Source organism: Cupressus sempervirens, chromosome 4 (genome assembly GCF_028749045.1).
Source record: "Cupressus sempervirens isolate cs-2001-9-10 chromosome 4, ASM2874904v1, whole genome shotgun sequence".
In the NCBI taxonomy this organism is placed as follows: Eukaryota; Viridiplantae; Streptophyta; class Pinopsida; order Cupressales; family Cupressaceae; genus Cupressus; species Cupressus sempervirens.
Window position 1 is genome coordinate 319,638,435 of NC_143121.1, and position 25,696 is coordinate 319,664,130.

The 25,696-nt window shown below is 35.1% G+C and overlaps 1 protein-coding gene across 2 annotated transcripts in view; it reads right to left on the reverse strand.

Moving 5' to 3' along the window:
• Positions 1-25,696, reverse strand: part of LOC149561315 (uncharacterized) — a 126,444-nt gene that overhangs the window by 30,616 nt on the left and 70,132 nt on the right. For both annotated transcript variants that reach the window (XM_089825081.1, XM_089825082.1), the window contains exons 3-4: positions 9,826-9,915; positions 9,457-9,677 (exon numbers count right to left, since the gene is read on the reverse strand). In XM_089825081.1, the coding sequence (XP_089681207.1) occupies positions 9,457-9,677; positions 9,826-9,915 (311 nt within the window). The remainder of the gene's footprint in view (positions 1-9,456; positions 9,678-9,825; positions 9,916-25,696) is intronic.

Here is a 25,696-nt window from a genome sequence, read left to right on the forward strand (position 1 = left end):
ATCAATAAAGATGAACAAGCAAGATTTGATACTCTATATCTATCTGAATCTCCTTAGCATGTGGTGTCATAGAACACATGATACAATGTCATATTACTAAGCCTATAGTATGGAAAATCACTGATACTAGTGATAACCGTATTGCAAAGAATACAATGTACAGGATAAATCTAAAGAGTAATATAATTTCTTCATTTATCCAAGTTGTGACTCATAGATACTAATATTTCTATATCACAACATGATCCTGAGTTTAAGACTTACTAGAATACAGGATAAACCTGGAGAATAATAAAATTCTTCCTTTATCCAAACTGTGACTCATTGACATAGCAATGTCAACATCGCAACACGATCTTAAACTCATCTAGATCTTACAGTAGAATTCTATTGTTTAGCACATTATCTAAGAGATCGTCATCTCTCATAATGTCTTTTATACAAGTGTTCATTATCTCAAAGATCGTCACCTCTTAAATAATAAATACAAATGGTGGTGCCCATAATAGTTAATAGCCTGAAAAATAAAATTATTTTATTAATAATTTAAAGAGTACAAATGGATTACAACTCAACCATACCAAGTCTTCTCCTAAAGTGGTCTATCTTCACTCTAGATAGAGGTTTGGTGAGTATGTTTGTTGTCTGATTTGCAGTGCAAATGTATTTTAATTTTACAGAATTCTTATCTACCATATCTCTTACATAATGGTAAGAAATTTCAATATGCTTAGACCTGTCATGAAAATCTGGATTCACTGAAAGCTTCATGGAACTCTGATTATCACAATAAATAAGCGTAGGATTCATGGCTTGCCCAAATAATCTCACAAGTAACTTCCTTAGCCAAACTGCTTCTCGAGAGGCCATTGTTGCGGCAATGTATTCAGATTCTATGGAGCTTTGAGCTACTGAAGACTTTTTTCTACATATCCAAGATATCATTGCTAATCCTAAACTGAAACAACATCCTGAAGTACTTTTCCTATCCTTAACACTTCCACCCCAATCTGTGTCAATGAATCCATGTAAATCTAAGCCAAACTTCTCGTATTTGAGTCCAAAAGTAAGAGTGCCTTGTAAGTATCTCATAATGTGTTTAACTGCAACTAGGTGAATCTCCTTTGGCTCACAGATAAACTGGCTTAAAGTATTAACAACATAACAAATATCTGGTCTTGTATTTAATAAGTACATAAGGGACCCAATCATTTGTCTGTAGAGAGTAGAATCTATGGAAGTTGATTCAGTTGTTGCTTCCTTAAGTTTATGTAGATTAGTCTCCATTGGAGAAGACATAGACTTGCAATTCCACATTCCAAATCTCTTCAAAATGTCTAATGTATACTTCCCTTGATTAAGTATGATACTGTCAGAATTCCGCTGTACTTCCAGTCCTAAGAAGTAATGAAGGAGTCTCAAGTCTTTCATCTCGAATTCTCTAGTTAGATCTTTCTTGCACTGATCTATAAGATGATCATCACCTGTTATTAATAAATCATCAACATACAATATCAGAATTACCATATCATCTTTATCTCTTTTATAATATAAATTTGGATCGGCTTCATTCTTGGAGAATTCTAAGCCGGTGAGATACTTATCAATTCTTTCATACCAAACCCTGGGAACCTATTTAAGCCTATAGAGAGCTTTCTCGAGCCTGCAAACAAAAGCGTTAGGATCATGAGTTTCAAATCCTTCAGGTTGCTCCAAATATACTTCTTTTGTAATCTTTCCATTTAAGAATGTTGTTTTTACATCCATCTGATGTACTTTCCATCCCTTCGATGTTGCAATTGCTAAGAGTGCTCTTACGGAGGTATATCTAGCAACAGGAGCAAAGGTTTCTTCATAATCAAACCCTTCTTTCTAAGAAAATCCTCTGATTACAAATCTAACTTTATACTTCTCAATGCTACCGTCAGCAGCATGCTTAATTTTAAATATCCACTTGGAAGAAACAACAGATTTTCCTTTAGATCTTGGAATAATTTCCCAAACATCATTCTTCATAATAGATTTGTATTTTTCTGTAATACCTTCTTTCCAAGCTATATGTTTAATAGCATCAGAAGAATTGGTTGGTTTTGTTTTGGATAAATCACTCGTGTTTTCTATATAACTAGAGAATCTTTTAGGTCTTTTACTTTCCCTGACTGTTCCAGAAGGTGCAGCAAAGTCTTGAGCTGTCTCAATTGTTTTAATGGCCCAAAATGGACTTTTCTTTGAAATTTGAGTTTCTTCAAGACTTAGATTTTGAATTTCATCTTCAATTTCTTCTAAGTTCTCCCTTTGGGACCCAAATTCACTATTTCTTTCAGGACTAGGTAAAGTGGAAGGTTCTTCAAAACTTAGGGCTCTTTTGAATGCTAGATCTTCTTCAAAAATTACATCCCTACTAAGTTGAATACTTTTCTGTCCAGGTATGAAAATCCTACATGCCTTAGGTGTTTCGCTATACCCTACAAAAATACCTTTCCTCCCAAAGGGTTCTAACTTGGTTCTCTTTTCTTTTGGAACATGGATATATACAGGGCACCCAAAAATCCTAAACTGAATTATATTAGGTTTGACCTTAGTAAATACTTCTTCAGGAGTTTTATCTCTAAGCTAAGAATGTGGGCTTCTGTTTTGAATATAAACAGCAATACAAGAGGCTTCTGCCCAAAGGTAATATTTTAGATTTTGATCAAAAATCATAGCTCTAGCAGCTTCTATAATTGTTCTATTCTTTCTTTCTGCTGCCTCGTTTTGTTCTGGATTATAAGGAATGGCATACTCCCTCTTAATCCCTGATTCTTTACAAAACCTTTTAAACAAGTCTTAGGTATATTCCTTTCCGTTATCAATTCTAAGGGTTTTAATTTTATGTCCTGAAAAGTTTTCAGTTAATGTTTTAAATTCTTTAAATCTATTTAGGATTTCTTCTGATTATTTGCATTTTAAGAAGTAAATCCATGTTTTCCTAGAGAAGTCATCTATGAACAAAATATAATACCAGAATCCTCCAAGAGAAGGAGTAGACATAGGTCCACATAAATTTGGATGAATTAATTCCAAAACATTATTTGTTTTTCTAGTGCTATCATGAAATGGACTTCTGGTGTTCTTACCCAGAGTGCACCCTTTGCATATGCCTGAGTGGTCTTTATTTAGTTTGGGTAATCCAGTAACCATCTTCTCCATAGTTGATAAGGTTTTGAAATTTAGATGCCCTAATCTTCTGTGCCAAATTTCAGTTGTCTTCAGCTTTATGAATTAAGGCTTGAATAGGTTGACTAGATTATGAATTCAACTCATACAAATATCCTTTTCTCTAACCAATCCACTTTGCTCTCTTGATTAAGGAGTTCTTTGCCCAAGTTATAACTTTGACGTCCACAAATGCAACATTATACCCATCATCTTTAAGTATTGTTATTGAAATTAGATTTCTTTTTATTCCTAGTACGCAGAGTACACCTTTGAGAAGAGATTTTCCAGATTTTAATTTTAGGGTACAATTTCCAATTCCTTCAACGAGATGTGCTGAATTATCTCCAGTGGTAACTTCGTCATTGACTTTTTCTAAAATAGAGTCTAGTGCTTCTTTGTACCTTGTTATATGTCTAGAAGATCCAATATCAATTACCCATGCTTCACTTGAAATTGATAGTCAGGAGTACAATACACGATTCTCAGGATCGTAGGTATCTTCTTCCCTAGTAACATTTGTAGAGTTTGCTTGTTGTTTAGAATTTTCAAGACAATTAGATCTGTAGTGTGCAAATTTTTCACAGTTGAAACACTTTATTTTGGATAGATCTTTCTTGGGTATTCCATTCTTTTGATTTCCCTTTTTTTTCTTGAAATGCTTCTTCTTGCCCTTATAGGAGTTTGTATAAAGAACATGAAGTTCTTCATTTTCTGTTTTTAGTTTCCCTCCTTTCTTTAGTTTTCTCGATTCTTCTTGCAGACAATCATTCTCAAGTCTATTGAAGTCAAGAAGATTATCTGTGGCACTTATTCCATGTGCAAAAGTTCCCCATGAACTTGGTAATCCATCTATCGCCATTAGTGTTAGTTCTGTGTCACTAATAGTGGTTCCTATACTTGAGAGTTCATCTCTAATGCTAGCAAACCTTAGGAAGTAAGAATTCATTAATTCTCTTTAATTTTTTTGAATGTGATTTAGTTGCCTTTTCAGTGCAAGAACTCTCGTTGCATTGTTGACCTCCTATGCATTTCGTAATGCATTCATCATATCAAATGCAATTTGATGTTTTGTAAGCATGGGTACGATATCATAGTTTACTCCATCTAATATGATTTGAATTGCTTTCCCATTTCCTTTGCCCCAAATGGATTTATGAGGTTCAACTGGCGGTTGTTTGGATGCTTTATCAACAAATTGTTTTACATCATTCTCTTCAAGAATCATCATGATTCTAAATTTCCAAGCATCAAAGTGTTCTTTCCCATCAAACCTGTCCTCGGGTCTGATTGTGTACGCCATTGAAGATAGGAGATAGTTGCTAGATATATATAAAATCTGATTACTAAATTTTGTAGAGCCTAGGTTCGACTACCAGAACTTTGATACCATGTAAAGTTTCTGCAAATTCTTTGGACTGAATATAGATTAAATTATGCCCTCTCGATCTTCTTATAACTTGCTGTGAGTAACTTAAGATTATTGCCTTTGACTAGATTAGAAATATCAATCAGAATTCTGTGTTTTACTTCTGCAATTCGTATGAAGGCAGTAATGACTAAGGATCAGACTTGTATTGATCTTGTGTGTTCTTAGACTTCATCCTTACCCTCTATAAGTATAGGAGTCAAGGGACATGTCCTTTCTAAGGACATGTCTCTTCCAAAATTATTTGCCTAATCCTCTAGAAGTCGGCAATTCTCTAAGGATGATTAGGTTTAATCACAAACAAATAGAATTAAGTTTAGTATAGTCTTAAACAAACATCCTAAGGATAGGCGCCGATCTTATAAAGGAAACGATGCAAACATTTTGTCCTATATTTATCGTGCCATCTCAAATCGAATTGATCTGTTCTCAGATCAGTATGCTTTAACAAGTTATAGAATTAACACTTGAGTAGATTCGAACCCAAGACCTCCCACATAGGAGGCGCACAATTTACCATTGTGTTGGAGGCTCTTGCCTTGAGGCAGTATTTATAGTTTAGGAAAAGTATATTCATTTAATATGGATGCGTTGATAATATTGTGCATTTCTTTATAATTATTCAACCACCTTGGTTGGCCACATAGGATATCATGTTCTGATTATCTTTATGCCCTGCATTACATGGGTTGTACAAAATAATGCGTCACCCTTGATTTAAATCTCTTTTTAGAACAATTTCCTTTCAAGTATTTTGCCCACTCATGGGTTTTGAGCTTACATGGTATTTAATGAGAAGATTGCATTCTATGTAACTATAGAAGATATATCCGCTCTCTTTTCTTCTTTTTTAACATAATCGCTCCTGTTAAATGTGAATCCAAATGAGAATCACTCCTATTAGATGTGAATTATCATATATATTTTCAGTATTTTCCCGTTGGTGGAGTCAGAGAACTACCTCATTCTTTGGAGGTATTGGTGGAGTTATATAATATAACTGTATTATCTGCTTCTTATTTGATGGTTTCTTTATATATATATATATATATATATATATTTCTTCATACAGTATGTGTATCATGTGAAGTTAATTGCAATGGATGATATTTGAATTTCTCCTTTATTTTACAATGTTTGTACCCAAGTTTTCTTCTCTTCCCCACATGTACGGTTCTCCAACATTGATTCAGATAATTCATGGCTTTATCAATATGGACACTTGTGCTTTCTTACAAATGATTTTTCGATCTAGAATATTCTCTTCTTATAAGGTTCACTATTCTATCATAGGGATTAGGATTTTAGTGAACTGTATTTCCTTCTTTCACCAATTTGACTAAAGGGGATGGTCAATTGTTTTCCATTTTTTATCACTCCAGTGTAGAGCTCATAGATGAATGTGCGACTGTGAAATTCATGCCGCTACTATTATAGATTTCCCAAATTCATCTATATGCCCCGTATTAAATAATTGATATGTGATTTCATTACTTCACACCTCCATGACTGATGTGTATGAACCAGGGGAATGTGATATTCAAACATAGAGGTGTAATGGAAATTGCTTGGACCTGCTCATTGTACTTAAGTGGATCTTCTCTTCTCTTTCACAGCTAATGTATAATTTCCTTGAGAGGAAAACTTATGCAGAAACTTCACTGAATCTACCTTATTAAAATATGTGTCCAACAAATGTTGAGAAATTGGCAATAGCTTCACCATGTTTTTTTTTTTTGCTTTTTTATCATGACTATATCCAAAGAACTGGCATCTTTTTCAATCTTCTTCCAATCTTGAAAACTTTCTATTATATCATTGGTACATATCTATTGATTATCTCAATATTATTATGTGATTCTAAAGGTCTCATACTAATGCTCTGCATGTACTCCTGCACGTCTCAGATTTCTATCACCACTGACGTCCGTTGTAATTAATACTAAAAAAATGCTTAATGAATTGTTTGAAAAATGCTTGGTCTGTCATTGGTGGAGACTCTTATATGCTCATAGCTTCCTTTACCCTATTAATTATTCCTTCTTACACACAGCTCAAGCAAAAATAAGGTGTGTTAGGGTCACCAAAATAGTTTGCAGGCAATATTTGATGGTTTGACCACTTGTCTCCAAATCTCATTGAACAACTTGCCCGATGACATGGCTTGAAATAACGTTGCTCGATGATGATTTTAATATTTCCTTTCAATGGGGTACAACCTTTCCAGCTACTGACGTGGTACCTCCTCGCCACATTGGGTCTGCTACTTAGTTGTATTTTATTACTCATGTGTAACCCATCAATAATAAATTAATACGTTGCTCAGGACAACATCAAAGGCATCAAAGGTAATTGGTTGCAGGACAACATCTCTGAACCTTCCCTCTTGTCCAATTTGATGCACAACTCTCTCAGCGTGCTCACACTTGGGGACATGATCATCGCAAAGGACAAGCAGTATTGTTCATAACAATGACGCTTTTCAACTAACTGAGGTAAGGCTTTTATTTATTTCTTCTTGAGAACTTGTTCATATTTAATAGCCCATAATTTAGTTACCAAAACTTCTAAGTAGCTTTACTTGTTCTCAAGTGTTCAAACAAGTTGAGTCTTAACATGCTATCAACGCAGAGATGTCCTCAAAATTGAAAGTGTTCATCTTGAATGGTGGTTGTTATGCCCGTAGAATAGACTGTGTGGGTGCTCTAATTTATGCCAATCACTTTACTGGTTTGTTTACCTTGAAGGTATTTTTTTCCTTCTCACTGACACTTCACCTGCTTGAGATTCTCCACGTAGCAAGCATTTGAATCCAACCTATCTTTGTGAACTATGCACACTCTTTACTTTAGAATTGTCTTCATTGCAACTCCTCATCTCATGTCTTGTTCTTATCCCCTTTTAGAATTTATTTGGTCTGTACTCCAACCTAATTCCTCTTCATCATCTCTCTACCATCTTGTCAAGATGGGAACCTTGGATTCTAAGCTAGACTCTTGACCTCTAAATGGGCAAAGTTGCTCAAACTCATATCTTAGATTTGGAGACTTGAAAATTGCTACCAACTGAAACCACGTAAGACCACTATTACTGCCAAAGCAAAAAGAGGGGGGGACCATTTGCAATGGGGAAATGGTTTGAAAACCTCGCAGCGCTCTGTAACATTGTAAACTAGTATATGTGAGTAAACCCCTTCAAATGCCAGAAAGCAGCATGCAGAACCCATCGAATTTCATTTATATACAAAAATGGGTTGATGTGTGAACTCTTAATCACTCTTGTTTTAACACGATAAGTTGTGCCTCAAACTAAATTTCTAATAAACCTTTATTGTAACAATGGCAAAAATGAATCTACAAATAAGCAAATATAACCTGGATTTCAGGGCCTAGTAAACAATCACAGAGCAAAAGAGCCCTCGGCAATTCAGATAAATATATATTATTTGCAGGTTCATGGGCACATAGTGTTCCCATGTCCTCCCACCACCACCTTCGTGCCATCTCAATATATCTCCAAAACCAGAACAAACCAGACAACATATTTAATCATTTTTGGCTTGGCTATATATATCACATTCACATTAATCAAGAATAAATATAAACGCCATGTTGAGGAAACTAACAAGTTAGAATATGGACGACCTCTTATCTGACAATTTGATTAAAATGGATTAGATCTAGCCCCTTAATCCTGGGAAACTGACAAATATTCATTATGTTTTAAATATGGGTCCAACACTATCTTGTAAAACTTGGCCTAAAATTATGAGCCTTAAAGATCCTTGTTTTTCTCCGCACCCCTTCACAAGACTTTCAAGATCCTCAATGCATTAAATATCAAAGCCACAGTGGATCTGTCTGCATCAAATCCTAGCACTGTGCAAGTTGTGAAAACAAAGGACAATACTAAGCCATAGACAAGAAAGAAGAATAAGAAGGGAAAGCCTGGAATTATGAAGGAATTGAAAGAAGAAGTTAAAAATTATATTAGAATTGAAGTTGATCAGAAATGGTATTGAATTTATCTCCACTAGAAATCATATCAAAATTCAATTAGATCACGTTTGGGTGCTGGAAAACTACAATTAAGATGGGTCTCTCTCTCAAATTGCCAGACATGTGAGGTGCAGATTCATTACAGGGATCAACAGACGAGGCATTGAAAGAATGAGTTAAAAAGAATAAGGGCAAGCCTCGAATTATCAAGGAATTGAAAGATTGAGTTAAAAATTATATGAATTGAAGTAGATCAGTAATGGTATTGAATCCATCTCCAGTAGAATCTTATCAAAATTCAATTGGATCAGGTTTGGATGCTGGAAAGCTACAATTAAAATGGGTCTCTCTCTCAAATTGCCAGACATATAAGGTGAAGATTCATTACAGGGAGCAACACACAATCTGGACTGATTTTAATTTTGTTTAATCCCAGCCAGGAACAACTTTGCCAGTGCGAGGCAGTTTTGTGGACTTGCGAGTCCTTTTAAAAAGTCTATCACTTAACTATCAACTGTGTCCAATAATATCTATAAAGAATGATATATTGGCAACCACTCCAGTATTTGATGCTCTGAAGAATTGGAAGTCAAATATAGCAGAGGTTTTAGTTTCAAAAAGCATATTTTCATACAAAAATAGTTGCATTGATATGTATTAGAAGAAATGTCAAGAAAGTAGTGAGAGCGCAACAACTGAAAACAATCAGCACATTTATCTCCTGTTTATTGTCTCTTAGATATCAAATTGACAATAATGTTTTCTAAATATTTACCAAAAACAGAAAAATCATATAAATATTACAATAACACAGAATAGGTACTTAGTAAGAACCTCTTCGACCCATAGGTATATAGAAGAAGGTGTAGGCTTTGTACTCAAGAGGATGAACACAACATTTATTGCAAGAGAAACAGGATAATTCCATCCCATCACCACTGTCATCACAAGTAGCATAGGGATAAACAACTTTCTAGCCCATAGAAGAAACTTAGGAGGATCTTCATCCTGCATCTCTGATCCAAAAGATTGGTCCAAAATATTTGTCCGCTGATCTGCAAACAATTTTTTTCCCATTAATCAGCAACATAGTAGCGGCCAAATCTTCTTCTTGCAACAGCATATTACTTACCAATTCATAAGTGATTAACAAAGCATGAAAAAAACCAAAAGAAAGAATGTGGTTGTAATTGTGTTTCTCACCTGTATCAGCTAGGGCATATTGAGGTAGAGGGCAAAGTAATCCTGTTAGAAATGAATACCCCAAAAACTTCCCCAAGTACAACTTGCAACCTGTACAAGTAAAAAAAGATTCTTAATACACACAAATTTTTTTATCAGAAGTCATCCAGTTTTCATGTGTTTTGTTTATCAAGAATCTAGATAATACATAAAGAAACACAGTAAAGCAAATCAATACAGAACATCAGAATCATATTATATTAATGACACGTTTTCCCTAGATATATGGAAAATCAACAACAGAATATTATTGCAAAACAAAATTCTCTATTGTTTCATTCTGGTTTCCTTGGTAATAAATACTATCCTTCATAATCATTATCCTGGCTCCTTGAATTCAGCTCTGTCATGTGCCCTCCTAAACATCATGGGAAATATTGACAATAGCTTATCCAATTCCTGTAAGCTATTAATTAAATCAAGAGAATAAAATTTATTAATTTATATTGTTCACCACAAGCTTATTCTAAGAATAATATTATTTAATTATCTATTTAAAGGAGGGCCCACCGAGTACAAATTTAAAATAAAATATTACTTGAGGCCACATTATTATTTCCCCTCCCAAATAGTCCCATTCTATTTCAAAAATTTGGGAGGGAAATTTCAGAGCAGAGCTCATATGGAAAATAAAAGCAGAGCTTGTGGGAGAAATAAGGCATCGAATATAGGAATTACATGGAATGGACAAACTGAAGGGAATTATGCAATTTTGACAGGAGGCCTACCGCCCTAGTCTGCGCAGAATCAGCAAATTCAGGAAGTCTCTTTCAGAGACAAATTTGCACATCAGGAATGCATCGCATTGCTTGAAACATCAGATAGTGATTAGTGACAGGATATGGGTGCATTTCGGTTGTAGGAAAGCAGAGATACCTGAGTTGTTTCATGGAATCAGAATCTCCTAATCACTGTGATAGCCATGTATCAATTCTTGCATCACTTTCATCAACATCTTGCATCTATCCCATTTGGTGTTGGATTTGAACCACAACAACATAGGAATCTTTAAGAAGCCCGATTACAGTAACTGCCAACATCAGATCATAACTGACCAGAGTTCAGCTGATTTCAATATTTTTAGGCATAGTGAGCAAGAGCAAACTTTATTCTGGCTGAGAATGGAATCACCTCCACGAGGGATTGTGGGCTAGTCACAGTGCCTAGAAGAGACAGAAGGGAATGATCATGATCAGAAGAACTGAATGATATAAATTATGGTCAGGAATATGACTGCCAAATTTCGAGTGAGGAGCTTCCTTTAATCCACATTGAATGTAAATATTGACTATTACATCAGAAGTTTGTGAAATTGAAAATCTCTGTCGGGTGCATACTGTACTCTTAATCTCCCAAATTACGTACTCATATTTGCATTGGTCTTCAAGTTGAACTATTGTGACAATCTCATTTGAGAGAGCTTCATTTGAAATCGAGAAATTGATTGTAAATTAGTTACTGTGTTAAATGTTGGCTGTAATTCTTGAAAATGATATTGCTGAAATAAGGTAGGGAAACTTAAATCTCTCGCAGAATTTTCTGGAGGGGAAGTAAAATCCTCAATGCTGAGCAAACTCAGGGAATCCCGAGCTTTTCATTACATTTGATGTTTGCTTTTTGTTTCAAGATCATCTCTTCCAAAAATAAAATCTGAAACAAGTGATCCTTCAAGCACACATTTTATACAAGTAGATGGGGGAGCTGCTATAGGAACTGCTGAATAGGTGAACCAAGTTGAACCTAAGAATATAGAACAATTGCCAATTCAGCACACATCCCCTTTAAGAGCTCAATGACACACCTAAATAGGAACCAACAAAACTAGGAATCCACAGAACACACTGTAAGGGCAGAGACATTAAACATTTTTCATTTTGAAGCAATGATGGAAGAAATTTAAAGGGGATAAATAACACGATAAGTCATTTAAATCTGCAAGTTGAAGTGCTTGTAAGCAAGACAGATCAGAGATAATTAAAAGCAAGAATTGAAACTGTAAAATCTATAAACATATAGATTTGTGCCACAACAAATAATCAATGAAATTAATAGTCACGAATATGGTTGCTAAGGTCAAAATTGAATCAAAACAATGAAAAGGGTTAGGTGATGTAGAGAGAACAGCCCTTACAGCAACAATTACTAATTTTACAGTTCAGACTGCCTTACAAAATTAAGATGCGTTAGTTTTGCATTTAGGTCATATGTAAATGGTATGGGCGGTAGAATATGAATAAATAATTAGACTTGACATATTTTTATATGTTTTGGAATTAATCATGATAAGGAAATAAATCTATGGCTTTGTGTTCTAATGGGAGGTCAATAAAGTGGAACCAATTTCCAATATTCAAAAATTTGTAGATCCAAATCTGGTAATCACTTTTGGGGTGTCAACAGCCATCCTAGCGGGCATTCCAGCTCTGCCTCAAACATTATTTTGTACTGCAGGAGAAACCATTAAATTGGTCACAACTGTATGAAGTTCCATAATTGATACACGCTTACACTCTATCATACACAATGTCTACGTACAACATCATACCCTCTATCATGAAGAACAAGCTTAGCTCTAGGAAAGAAAAGGATCTTGCAGTTGTATACAATGTCTTGTATCTCATGGATTGCGAAAAAATTGAGTTCAAGGAGAATCCCATCACAATTGGATGTAGACCCTAAGAAGTAGGCACATATTAATGAGGATAAAGATGCACATATTGTGTCTATTGAGTTTTCCGGATCTGCTGCAAATGTAATAGCACTGCCATTGTATTTGGTATGCACTTTCCAAATGGCAGCCGTCTCTCTAATATAAGATGGAGTATGGATAGACATGTCTCTTCACGGGACATGTCTATTCATTATAATGTAATTAATATAATGACAAATAAATATATCATATATTTAATATATTAATATATATATATATATATATATATATATATATATATATATATATATATATATATATATATATATATATATATATATATATATATATATATATATATATATATATATATATATTTGCACTATAGTTTATCCAACTAAAGCTATCAATTATTAACACTCCCTCCTAACTTAGAGAGGATAAATAAGATTCATACACAATATGAATAACATATTACCAAAGTAAATTATGGTTTCTAGAATGTCAACTCAATTGACTTCCCGGTTTATTGAATGCAAACTCATTTGACATCTGCTCGATGCTACAAACATCAACACTCCCTCTTAGCTAGGGAAGATAAATGGCATAGGGAAGATAAATGGCATAATCATATTACATATCTTGTGATCACATAACACATCATATGAAATATCATCTAACATATAATACCTAGTTTTACATATCACCTCACAAGTGATATGAGGAATCACCTAACATGTGATACCTAGTTTTGCATATCACCTAACATGTGATATAAGGAATCACCTAACACGTGATACCTAGTTTTACATAGTACCGAACACGTGATATGAAGAATCACCTAACACGTGATACCTGGTTTTAGATATCATCTCAATATGATATCAGAGATATGGTCTGACCAAGAATATCAAGTCTCGTGATATTCACCACAACTCAAAATTGTTCAAAGGTAATGTGCACTTACCATAGGAATATTCATAATCTATTGTGATCAGTTTCAGCCATCACACTATGTCGATCACAATCTAGAAGGTCATGGTTTGTTTAAGGAACTGAATCCACCATGCTAGAAATCATCTATCATGATTTGTTTTAGCCATCACACGATGTCTATCATGATAGAAGATTAAGTTATTGCAAGATTGTCATCTTCCAATAACATCAACAAATACAAGTGATAATCATTTGGAAGTTGTCACTTCCTTATGATTTACACAAGGCCCATAAGGCATTAAATGATTTCAGTGGTATAATAATCAATTAAATCAAGTCTACCTCATAATTGTTTCACCTTCAATAGTAAACTCCCTCTTAACCACTATGATCTAAAGCTCGAGTTCATCGTCATTTTGACCTCTTTGAAGATGCCAAACTCCTTCTGAATCTCCCTCTGAATCTGAATTCCATATGCTTTCGTCCTAGTGTTTCAAATATTTCCTTTCATAAAGTGAGCCCATATAGGAAATATAACACGAGTCAATTTTCATCCTTCATGAATATTTAGCGCTTTGACTCTACCATCCGCTAACTGGATATATGGTCTGTGTTTCTTATTGTATCTCCAACCTTTCCGCCCACAATAAATCGCAGGCAAAAAAGTACTTGCTTTGATTTTAAGTTTATCCACAATTGTTGGTTTGTGGTGGGTCCTCAATTCTTGTTATTGAGGGATTAGAGAATCCCAAGGAAATACAAATCAGGCAAGAATCATGTCTAACCGACATATTACACAATCAGCAATGTATATTTAATCAACAATGACATCTTGCTATGAAAGTTTTGATCGTGAGTTTCAAACTATTTGGAATGGTTTGGAATTATAAGCATTATTATTATAATATATTTACACATACTTACCTTGTGACATGGCTCTCAAGTCATTGTCGGCTACTCGATGAAAAACATATATCAAGAATGATCACCAAATTGCAATCTTCATAATCTCACGATTCATCAAATGCCTATGAACTGACGCAAACATTCTATAGGTTATAGAACCATGATGGAAGCCTTCCCTCAACCATAGCAAGATTAGAAAACCTAATTCCATTGTAGACCAAGCACATGTCGAAGATCCCAAATGTTGTCGCTCAAGGCAGAGCACAATTTTGACCATGGATGCATGGAATTTTAGGGCAATGGTGCAACAGTTCATCGGGTTCTAGTAGTCTTCCTCTCACTACACTAACAATGATTTTGTCAATTTTGCGATCTGTGACATCCACCTATCTGACTTGGATAATCAGTTGCAGTAATCTGTATCGACATGCAAATCCTCAGCAAGACATCACCAGGGAACTCCCACGAATGAGGAACATTATTAAACAAAATAAGTTGAAGTAAACTTGTGGTATCCAATCATCGTGTCGATCCAATCAGAGTTATCTCAATATTTCTCACGTCAAAATGTACGATGTCAATAACAACTTCAATCATACAAAGTTTCTATATCTAGTCTAATGTGCTTGAAGGCTTTTCCAAGCTCGTCATCAAACACAAGCTCAAATCTTCTCCATCGCTGGCTTCTGTATTACACAGTTCTGATATCATATTGAATTTTCTAAAATCCTTGCTTATTATGCTCTTTAGATATATCTCCGATGTTGAAACACAACTTTCATTTTTCCCTACAAAAAAAAGCTTTGATGGATTTTGCAATGTCATGGAATTGCGTGTGAGCATCATAATAACATTGGACATGGTTGAACAAACATTTGTGTCAACTTGAACACACAAATATGAAATTTTGATTCAGGCCAATGGAAAATAGAGGATCAACAAAGTCTATCTTTGAAAACAAAAAATTCCAGTTTCCACCATAATGCGTTATTATACTCCTGCAGTTACGTAGAAATTCATTTAAGTTACATTTGTAGTTGGCTCTAATACCATGTTGAGATTTCTAGATCTGCTGCAAATGTAATAGCATTGCCATTGTATTTGGTATGTACTTTCCAAATGGTGGCCATCTCTCTAATATAGGATGAAGTATGGATAGACATGTCTCTTCACGAGACATGTCTATTCATTAGACTATAATTAATATAATGAAAAATAAATATCCCATATATTTAATATTAATATATATTATATCTCTCTCTCTCTCTCTCTCTCACACACACACACACATATTTGCACTATAGTTTATCCAACTAAAGCTATCAATTATTAACAGTGTCATCCAAGGGCCAATTGCGGGAGCAAGATAAGTGTAGAAAATCCAACAGAAAGGACTCTACCATAGCATTCACATTAAGTAACAATTTAGATTAGTGATTGTACATTGCAGCTTCAACCCAGTGATACAAATATTTAGATTGACTCATTGTCAAGTTGTCAAATTTCATATAAATTGAAACTTATTTAATCGCATTGATTAGTCCATGGAAAAATCCCAATTTAGGGGATTTTCAGCCCTAGTCGAAACATTTTTTCCCCAAAGCAAAGGCAATTTAATCAGCTCTCATTTCAATGATGTTCAAGTATTATTAACTCATCGTCAATTTGTCAAATTTCATATAAATTTAAACTTATTTACTCACATTGATTAGTCATTCTGGGGTTTTTTAAAATCCCTGGTCAAAATAATTTTTTCCCCCCAAAACAAAGGCGATTTAATCAGCTCTAATTTTAATGATGTTCAAGAATTATGAATTGTTTCATTCTCATTAAAATTGTGAAAAAACAATGCTCAAGAAACAAATTTTCAACCCACCAACCTATCACAAAAACCTAACCAGTTTTTTTCATTCATTTTATTATCAAAGTGTTAACTGTTGGGAGGTGGTTCACCATCAAAGATTCACTAGATTTCATCAAGTTGTTCATGCAATCACAGGTAGGCAGTCTTGAATGGTCATACATTTCTAACAAATGTTTAAGGCATTAAAGTAGAGACACATTCTTTGGTGTACTTGTACCATTGATGTTAAGGATATTAACATGGAATGATTAAGAGATGTGCTATTATTTTCGTAGTATTCCACACTACTGCCATTGCCCTAGGCTTGTAGCAATGCTTTCCTTGTATATAGATGCAAATCGACAATTTAGTGAGAAATTGTAAACAATAGCATAAATACTAAGCAAGGCTTTTATATGAATTTTTTAATATATATGAACCTTGTAAGAGTACTAGCCAAAAGTAAACATTGAAAGCCAAACTAAATTGAAGTGAAACACTATTGGCCTTGTTGGGTGGATATTTTTCAATCGAATGTTTTGGGTAAAAATTCAGTCACAAAATAGGATGACCAGCCATAGCGTGTGAGACAAAGTCTCTCCTACCTTAAAGGGAAGGCTCAACCTTCTCACCATTCCTTGGATCAACTCAAGGTAAGCAAGAAGTCGAGAGATTTTATAAAATGGATGTTACCAATATCCTTCCTTCTTATCTTTCAAGAAAGAATCCACTTACTCGTGGAGCAAGTAATGGGCAAGGTGAATCTCTAACTACACTTCTATCAAGAGCTGGAAACAATGATACAGATAAACCTTCACTAACTCAAAGGCTACCTAAAAATGTACCGGTTTGGCTTTAAGTCCGGTCATACTTCTATATGGAAAAGCTTTACAATTAGGGCACAAAGACTCCTAAAAGTAAAAATAACTTAAATATTTTGTGAATTAAGAAAGAAGTATAAGCTATAGGCAAAGCTTCTAGCTATATATTTCCACAATTGCTCCTGGTCAAAGCTCTGGCTCCAATGGCTTCTTAGCTATTTTTATATTCAATTCACAATATACAATTACCCAAAACACAAGATAACATGAATCAAAGATAACTTAGATGAATTATAGACAAAGCTTATAACTCACATAAGTAACAATCTCACTTAATCAAAGTTAAGTCTCAAATGCTCCTTTCTATTCACTTTTCTCTCAAAATAGTGCTATACAAACAAAGTTCTGCTCGCACAATTTTTCCAGAGCTCTCTTGCATAAAGATAAAGATGATTTTTACAATGAGAGGTCACTCATTTATATAGGCATAGGAGTTGAGAGAAAAGTGGAGGAAAAAGTGGGAGCAACTCAACCAACTTTGACCTAGTCTAATTAAAAGAGAAAATATAGGGTTAAATGCAACTCGCATTACACCTTTTACATACACATGTAACTCGCATTATATGTAATTACATCTTTTCATGTAATGCATTCTCTTAAACCTGCAAACAAAAATAAAAACAAAAACAACAATCTTAAAGATTGTTTCTCGGTGCCTTGAATTTGACGATGATATCACACACTGTGGGAAGATCACCAATTTTCATGGTCTTTGATATGGCTTCGATCCTCATTGCATCTGCATACGCTGATTGTACAACCTTGGAATTTGTTGCCAGAAAATCTAACAAGTGTTTTGTCGAGGATTTATACAAGACAAACCTGTTCATTGTGTGCAAACCAAAATCTTCAAAATCTACATCAGCATTGACCTTGATTGTATATTCCAAGCTTACCCTTTCAATTGCAATGAGATTACCATGTTCATCAATAACCTGGCACCCATTTGTTCCAAATCACAAGTAACACTTATTTCAATTGCTTGACAATCTCCAAAGGCTGCTTGCAACTTTGTAATCAACTTCCTCAATGTTTCTTCTTTGTACCCAATAAGTCCTTGAAATCTGAAGAATGTTTCAAATGACGAAAGAATGTCACATGAGACCAAGGCATCTAGATCAAATCTTGCCATTTCATCCCCAATCATTGAGGATTTCTTTCAAATCATTTGCCTCTTGAGTCAAAGAAGAGATCAAGTTTTGCTCCATTTCATTCATGTCTTTGATGCGCCTAAGAATTGCAAATGTCTCAATGATGGCTCGAACTCCTTCAGAGATGATTTCTCCTATCCAAGACTTGGCGGCTTCAATAATCTTTCTCTCCTTGGATGTTAGAGACATAACAACAACACTTTGAGAAGATTGTTGCCGAATGACCTTGTTCAGGCGAGAAACCTCTTGTTTTAGTTGATTTTTCTTCTCCCATAGGTCATGATTGCTCTTTGATACAATAGCCAATGCATCTTGAGCATCTGCTAAACAACTCATACGTGATTGTTTCTCGATTTCAACCTTAGTAAATTTGTAATCAAAACAAGTAAGTTCTTCCACAGGTTTGTCCACCAAGGGTTCAACGACTTCAACAAATTTGGTTTTATCTAAATCAACCAAAATCTTTGAAACAATCTTATATTTCAAAGATTTGGATTTGGTCTTTTTGACAGGGAGATTATCTGAAGGTACAACCACTTTTCTTCTTTTTGTTGTTATTTAGCTCAACAATGCAGGCAAGCTAAAACTTTCATCCACGGAAGCAAGTACAGTGGAGACCATTGGCATTGATCCAGATTGTATTTCCGTCGTGATTGAGCAAGATTCAGTCTGCACAACTGAAGGCATAGGAGCATGTTGAGAGGACTCTGTCATAAAAACCTCAAAACATGTCAAAGATGTATCAAGTTGGGAAACGAACACTTGTATGAGTTGGAAAATCCTCAAACACATTTGTCAAATACTCATATTATTCATTTGCGGGGATGAGAGGAGCAGTAAAAATAGGAAGAACCATTGTATTAACTTCCGAGACTAGAATAGGAGTGAAAATAGTGGAGAATGAATCCACATTATCATCTACTTCATCCAAAAAAGGTGCTTCATGTATAGACAACGCACGAGTTTGTGCAGGCCTTGGGGGAGATATGATCATGACTTCCTCTTCTTGGTTTATATCTTCTTTATCTGATTTTGTCTCCAGTTCATTCTTTGATTCTTCCTCTGATTCCTGAACTGGTTCAGAGATCTGAGATGACTTAGAACCTTTTCCACACTTCAATTCGAATTTGAGGGAACCTTTTGCATCAGAAGATGAGGCACCATCTTTCTCCGTGATTTTCAGCTGTGACTTCTTGTTAGGGGGGGGTGGGGGCAAAGCTTCCACAATCCAAGCCCATCTTAGGATTAACTTTTTTAAGGCCTTTATTTTTCAGCCATTTGTTGGTGTTTACAAAAATGGATTGAAATCTATCCATGATAGATGTACCTTCCATCTGTTGCCACTGAATAGGAAAAGGGCACTTCTTATCAAAGTCGGCTTGATGAAACTCCGGATCAAGGATGTCGTCGTCACCTTCAACTTGGAAATCTGAAGGGATCTCCAACATGTTGAGATCGATTATCTGTTGCAGGGTTAATCTGCAGTAGTCCATCTTCATGATGTCTAGCTCTATTCTCATATCAATCCAAATGTCCTCAGTGCAATGAACATGAATATAAGCTCTTTTAATTTGAGAATTCACCTCTCGATAATCAAAGTCAAATTTGGCTTTGAACTTCTTCAAGATGATCAACTACAACTCTACTTCCATGTTCTTTGCTTTGGGCATAGAATTGATTGAATAGTTGCCAATCGCCAAGGGTTTGTCTGAAGTAATACTAAAACCAAGCCAATGCATAGCATGCTAATTGTTAAATAACATGGATCGTGTCTACAAATGTAATAATATTGTCATTGTTATCACTATGTTTTAAATGCAGATTTGGATCTCATATAAGTATGAGAGGAGACATGCCTTTTAAGAGACATGTCTCTAAGGTTTAAACATCATTAATAAATATAAAATAATATAACCATATGTATAATATATACATTATTATATAAATATATATATATAGATAAAGGAATATTTATATTATCATCATAATGAAACTTATTATCATATCAATCTAACTGTAACTACAAACTTAACACTCCCTCTTAGTTAGGAAGGATTGATACAAAACATATTATGTTCTTGAATATACAAAGAGATATCATCTCAGTATGATATTCCTACAATGACATATTTAAGGATACCAACATAAATCCATCAACACACACATATATTATATATGGAATTTGCTACAATTCATAATGAGATTAAATTTCTCAACACTTTTCCTTTTAGTAAGGAGGGAAATTAAGCAATTACTATAACTTTAATAAGAGTTTGAATACCACCTTAAGTGTGGTCTATAATAGATATAAGTTATGGTGTCTAGCAATATTCGGCCCGAAGAACCATAACAACTTTAATAGTGTCCGACAATCCAACCTAATAGCAATGACACCAATAATTTTCATGGTTTCCGGCAACATCCCGCCTAATAACCATGATGGATATCAATGTGTCCAACGAAATCCGGCCTAATAACAATGACACCAATAATTTTCATGGTGTCCGGCAAGATCTGGCCTAATAACCATGATGGATATCAATGTGTCTGGCAAAATCCGGCCTAATAACAATGACACCAATAATTTTCATGGTGTCTGGCAAGATCTGGCCTAATAACCATGATAAATATCAATGTGTTCGGCAAAATCCAGCCTAATAATAATGACACCAATAACCTTCAACACTTTTGGTTTTAGAAGGTTGGTCATCTATTGATAAGATCGTCACCTTACAGTAGTTACCTTATGTTCGTTATCATAACTTCCGACACACCGAGACAACAACTTAATGTAGTCTATTATGATAATAGGTCCAGTTATTGATGAGATCGTCACCTTTCAATAACTCCCCTCCAAATATATACATCAATAAAAGATCGCCATCTTTCATGACATAATTACAACAACATCCTATAGTAACTTACATGATATCCACCATGAACCAAGGCAGAGGGTGGACCCACCATAGCTGCTACTAGAGGGTGGAACAAAGGGTTTTCACCTCATACTTCTCTCATAAAGAAGAGCGCATTACAAAGAATTTCTCTTAGAACTTCACCTCCTAGAAAAAATATCAACTACGAAGGATTGCATCTCAAAATTTCTCCCTCTGAACATCGATCCTAGGAAATCAAGGCCTCTAGTTACTTCCTCAAAAACTCTCTTCACCCAAGGATGTTTGTCGAACTCACTCTGAATTTGATATCAATCTTTAAATTTTCTAGTGATAAGTCAATACTTCCTCATAGTATACATAGGAATAGGCCCATCAACATCATGCAGTCACCCACATGTATTTCTAGACTCCCTCTAAGTATCAATCTTCTAAGCTCATGTCTTGCCTTCGAAGAAGTGTCATACTCCCTCTTAATGTAGAAAACTCCCATAATCTTAATCATCAAAGATGAGAGCCTCATTTTATCCATCTTGATCATCAAGGTCTTTGGAGCTACTATCATTAGGTTGAGTGTGCACAATATCTGGCAGCATTTTTAAAGTACCAGCTTTCTTTTCCTGTAAGAACATCCTCAACTATAAAGGAAAAGATCAAGGCAAATAACCTTTATAGTATGTATAGAAATTACAAATAAGAGAAATATAAATGTCAAAAATAAGAATACTTATCTGCATATAAAGTTTAAGAAATTGCCTTTGATTATTTGAGAATTGAACATCTCCTCCCTAAAGATGGTTCAAGTGGGAATGGAACATTGACTATTATTCCTCCCACAATGTAAAATTCTCACTCAGTCTAATATTGTTTGAACCATTTTTGCATCACATGAAATATGTTTATATTTATGCTGCATCTCTTATACATGGAACCGGTTATCAGTCCTAATAGTCAGATTATATCTTTGCCTGAGTTGTGTACAGTTCTAATGGTTGTCTCTATTCTCCTTATACCATGTGATCTATTTGCAGAATCATTCCTTGTATTAGTAATTTGAATGTATTCTTCCCTTTTTCTAAATTCTATCAGCTTGATAGAGATTTGTAGTTTAGTGATTCTCAAATTGCAATTCTTATTATCCCTTCATTCAAATAGTACAAATACTCCACTGCTTTTCTGAAAAATCCAATCCCTCTCACTGGGGGAGTCCTCTAAGACATAATGAAGTGATGTATTTTCTTCATTGTCTAGATCAACAGGTTCCACTTCATTCATTCATCAATTTGAACGAGATCCTTCAAGCCCATTCGATGTGATGTTTGCATATACCATACCAATGGGTGCTTCAACCTCTGAAAATAAGATTGTAATTATCAGGACAGCGATAGTAGCAACACCACCATGATCACATTAGTCTGCCTATCAAACGTAATATCCAAGGTTGTATCTCCATCAGCATTCTTGGTGTCCACTAATTGATCATGAACAATAACCTCTATTATTGCTTGTGTTGAGGAAGGGATCTACAAATTTCTGCAAAACAGTATATAATAGCTTCGTGTAGAGGAGTCTTCTTCCTTGCAATAGAAAGGTAGACCAAACACGATCTTTACTCCTGCAAAATTATCTTTAGCAACAACCTTTATTTGTGATGTCCTAATTATTGCTACAAATGATGACTAATTTACTACAGATTTTAATGAGGGCCAGTTGCACAAAATCCTCTGATTCAGGAATAATCTGCAAATAGGATTAGCAAATTAAAGATTCCTCCTCCAAATTAGGAATTGGTCAGTAGGTAGTAGGTTGTTCCATTGTTTGCAGACTGTGTGAAACTTGGCAACTGGTTATGAAGGACACAGCTCAAAATGCTCTCTATTACATACACATTAGATGGTGTAGTCTTATTTGGCGACATAGTGATTGGTAATAATCATTGCATGTTATTTAGTAAGAATTCAAAATTGTTATTCACTAGTTATGGTGAATGTCTCCCAGCTATCCCCACTAAATAAAGACCCTAGCTGCTTTATTAGAGTGGATTTATATCTCTTATTAAATGCCTCTATCTTGTTCTCGTCAGTGCTGAGAATCTGCCACACAACATTTCATTGGTGTTGAATGAAATGTTTCCAATACTGGCTGAATTTTATTTATTTTTAATTATTGCTCCCACTTTATTCGTTGGTGATAATGGTCTGTAGATATATATATATATATATATATATATGTCACAAACTGAATGTTGCACATTAAGCAATCTGATGATGTACTGCTGATGGCACATATGTTGATGCTAGTTGTTTGACCCATCTTATGTGTTGGATAGGTATCATATTTTACTGCCTATTGATGTAGCTCGCTGCTACAGGTGAACATTTGATTAGTAACTGTTGAGTTCATCATGTTTTCTCATCATTGGTTAATGAGGAACTTTCATCAGTAATAATCATCTGAGAATATGGTTGATACATTCTGAGAATATTCACTTTAACTTTCATTCGTGAAGACTTCTTTTATCCAAACTGTTACTCAATTTTTTAATCAAGGCACTATCAGTGATACGTGTAAGGAATATATGCGTTGACTCTGTATATATTGATGTCACTGTTCACCTTGTAAGGAGTATCATTCGAAATTCTATAAATATTTCTCTTAATCTATTTGTTATTTTACTATCTCTACATTTGTCTATCAATCTTGTTTACTGCATGGGGTAAGAAGTTCAACACATGTATAACACGATTCAATTCAAAACAGGTACTTTATTCATGTATGCACTTGCAGATTACAATCCGATTACAATGACTACAATGAACAATAGATGATTCCAAAGTCCATCTCGGACATGTACATATACCTTTCCGAAGGGGTGACTCAAGCGTCACGCACCCGTTCGGATACTACTCTACCCATCAGCTACATTATACATTTTATCGACAACATCATCCCCCCCAAAAGAAAAAGTCATCTCTGAATGGCAATTACAAAATATCTAAGACAAATTAACAACAAAATACATTAACTAACTAACTACAACAAGATAGATCTATTTCTGTCACATCACTTTCACATTCATCTCGTGCTTGCACCAAACTGGTCTCCAAACCACGTTGCATCTGTAGCCTCTGCTAACATAATACTGTCTCCTTAGCTGACCTTGATAGCCACCCGTGCTACTTTCTCTGTTTCCAACTCCTGGGTAGACTGAGCTAAGTGTCGCCGTACTGCCTTCAACTAGATGATCAGCTCCTCCCGAGTTCTCTATGCATCTACCAAGACAGCCTCACATCCAACACCTGCTCCAAGTGCCTCTGGTACACAGACACTCCATGCTTGCAGCAGCTCCAAGTCTTATCGACTAGTCATACTTCCCACGACTGATAATCCGCAATGACTGGTGGTCTAGGGGGCAATGCCCCCAGCGGGGTTGAAGGGCAACGCACTCCGAAACCCACACAGAACTGCATGGAACACACTATTTCTATCATTTCCTTCCAATTCCACACTCTTTTTGGCAACTGCTTATGTCTACCCTTCCCTTTGGCATCATGCATTACTCATTCCGAATTGTTTCAATCTGTCGTCATTTTTTTCTTTTTTTCTTTTTTTGCTCTTCCACTTCCTCTTTCTCGCAAACTTGCTTTGTGAATCGGCTACAGCAATTCCTCTTCCTTTCCTGATACCCTTCGTACGACTGTCCCAGCTTCTTGTCACCAAATTCGTACTACTCAGGCTTCTTCGAATTCTATGAATAGTTTCTATGGTACGGCTTCAAATATCTCTTACATACAATGCATACATTCTTATATGCTCCATACGGACCTCCTTCCTTCTTCCTACGTACAGCCTTGCTTCCTCTAGTCCCCCACTCTGTACAGATTCAGGCCATACAGTCTTTTCGTTTTTGCTTTGTTATTCCTTACTTTACCGTATGGTCATCAATGATTCGCCTATGTTTCGTTTAGAGACCGTACGGTCTTCCATTGTATCTTTTCCCACTAGAGACCTTATTCCGTACGACAGGTAGGACCAATGCGAAGGGAATAAGCCGTACGACCTCAGGGAAAAAACCAAACCGTATGGAAGGAATACGGAATAAGCAAGACCTTACCAGAAGGACCTATCTGGTAAGGTCTTGCTTATTCCGTATTCCTTCCATACGGTCTAGTTTTTTCCCTGAGGTCGTACGGCTTATTCCCTTCGCATTGGTCCTATCTGCTGTACGGTACGTTATAGTGGTTCCACTTTATAAACATCAAAGCCTCAAAGCTGTACAGTCATCTAATACTTTATTCGATTTTCAACACAAATTCTTTTGGGGCCGTACGGTCATCTAACTCCTTCCACTTTTCTTTTCAAGGTTGTACGGCCTTTTTCTTATTGTATGACTTACTTTATTAATTTTACTTTTCTTCTATATAGTCTCTACTAAGGCCGTACGGCAGACTTCTGCTCCTGATTACTTTAAAAATTTGCCTCTTAATACATTTACTTTATGCTTCATTTTATCACTTCATATTTTTATAGTTTATCACTTGACATTTAAAACTATATTCGACTTTAATATT